This window comes from Aulostomus chinensis, chromosome 2, assembly GCF_037954235.1.
Source record: "Aulostomus chinensis isolate RoL2024-O1b breed Wild chromosome 2, RoL_Achi_v1.0, whole genome shotgun sequence".
NCBI classification, from domain to species: domain Eukaryota; kingdom Metazoa; phylum Chordata; class Actinopteri; order Syngnathiformes; family Aulostomidae; genus Aulostomus; species Aulostomus chinensis.
In genome coordinates, this window is record NC_141321.1 from 4,887,551 (window position 1) to 4,888,586 (window position 1,036).

Below are 1,036 nucleotides of genomic sequence, written 5' to 3' on the forward strand. Positions count from 1 at the left end.
CCTCCCACTGGACCCGTAGAAGGCACGTTGGAGCACAGACCCCAGCTTGCTGTAGATACAGAACCACTTTGAGTGAGTCACGACAGCCCAGAGACACACAAGACAGAAGCTCGAGATGACAAGGAGTCCTCAGTGTTCATATTTGGATGGCGTGTGGCGAAGGAAGCGCGAATCAGATGAGAATTTCATGTCATTGGTCAACGTATGGTTTTACTTCCCGTTGGATTAGGAATGATCCTGACTCACAGCCTTGCAGTGCTTCAGTCTTTCAAATTAAAAGCATCTCAAATGTATGTTTTGTGTGTCTCCATCATCACTCCTCAGATGATTTTGGGAAACTGGTGTTCGAGGTGTCATAGAGAGAACAAGCAGGAGGTGGGATACGGAGCCACGGGCCCACCCACCCACCTCAACATGGGCCTGACTCTGTGCTCCCAGCTGCTGCACGGCACTGTCAACATACCTGGTTTGTTGGACTAATCCTGGGACCTTAGTAAAGATGTTCATGTCAGCTCTGCGAGGCCACAAAAAAGCCCTTTAAATACAGCAAGTTGGGTTGAGCTGACAGATACTAGAAAGCTCAGAGTGGTTCTGCGACAGTCCTTGGGGCCCTGGACGCCATTGATATGCTAAACACACAAACACGCTCATGTTGTCTTCTCTGTGTACATCAACACACCAGCGGCAAGCGCATGCCTCACACAACACATGCAATGGAAATGTGTGTGCATGCAAATGAACAAACACAACAAGCAGAGAGAAACTGTTTCTGCACACACACGCACACACACACACACTAGCATGTTCATGTGTGGATGGAGAGTGCAGCGCCAACACTTTTGGCTTTAAACAATTCAGCATTTTCCACAATGGCCTGTCAACAATGTGCCTTATGATAATGACTGTATTCATGCTTTGTGCAGGATGAGCTCCAGCACGCTGTTCACCGAAGAGGTCACGACCCCACGGGGTGGGGGGGGGGGGTCTACTGTCAACTGTGGAAACATACCATGTTTTACCTCCTGAATGTAGCGAT

General features: G+C 49.0%; 1 protein-coding gene across 1 annotated transcript in view; it reads right to left on the reverse strand.

Moving 5' to 3' along the window:
* The window catches only part of crybgx (crystallin beta gamma X), a 7,721-nt gene extending 7,214 nt beyond the window's left edge, over positions 1-507 (reverse strand). Inside the window, exons 1-2 of the mRNA XM_086193186.1 lie at positions 464-507; positions 1-49 (exon numbers count right to left, since the gene is read on the reverse strand). Coding sequence (XP_086049312.1) covers positions 1-49; positions 464-507 — 93 coding nt within the window. The remainder of the gene's footprint in view (positions 50-463) is intronic.
* Positions 508-1,036: the final 529 nt, after the last annotated feature.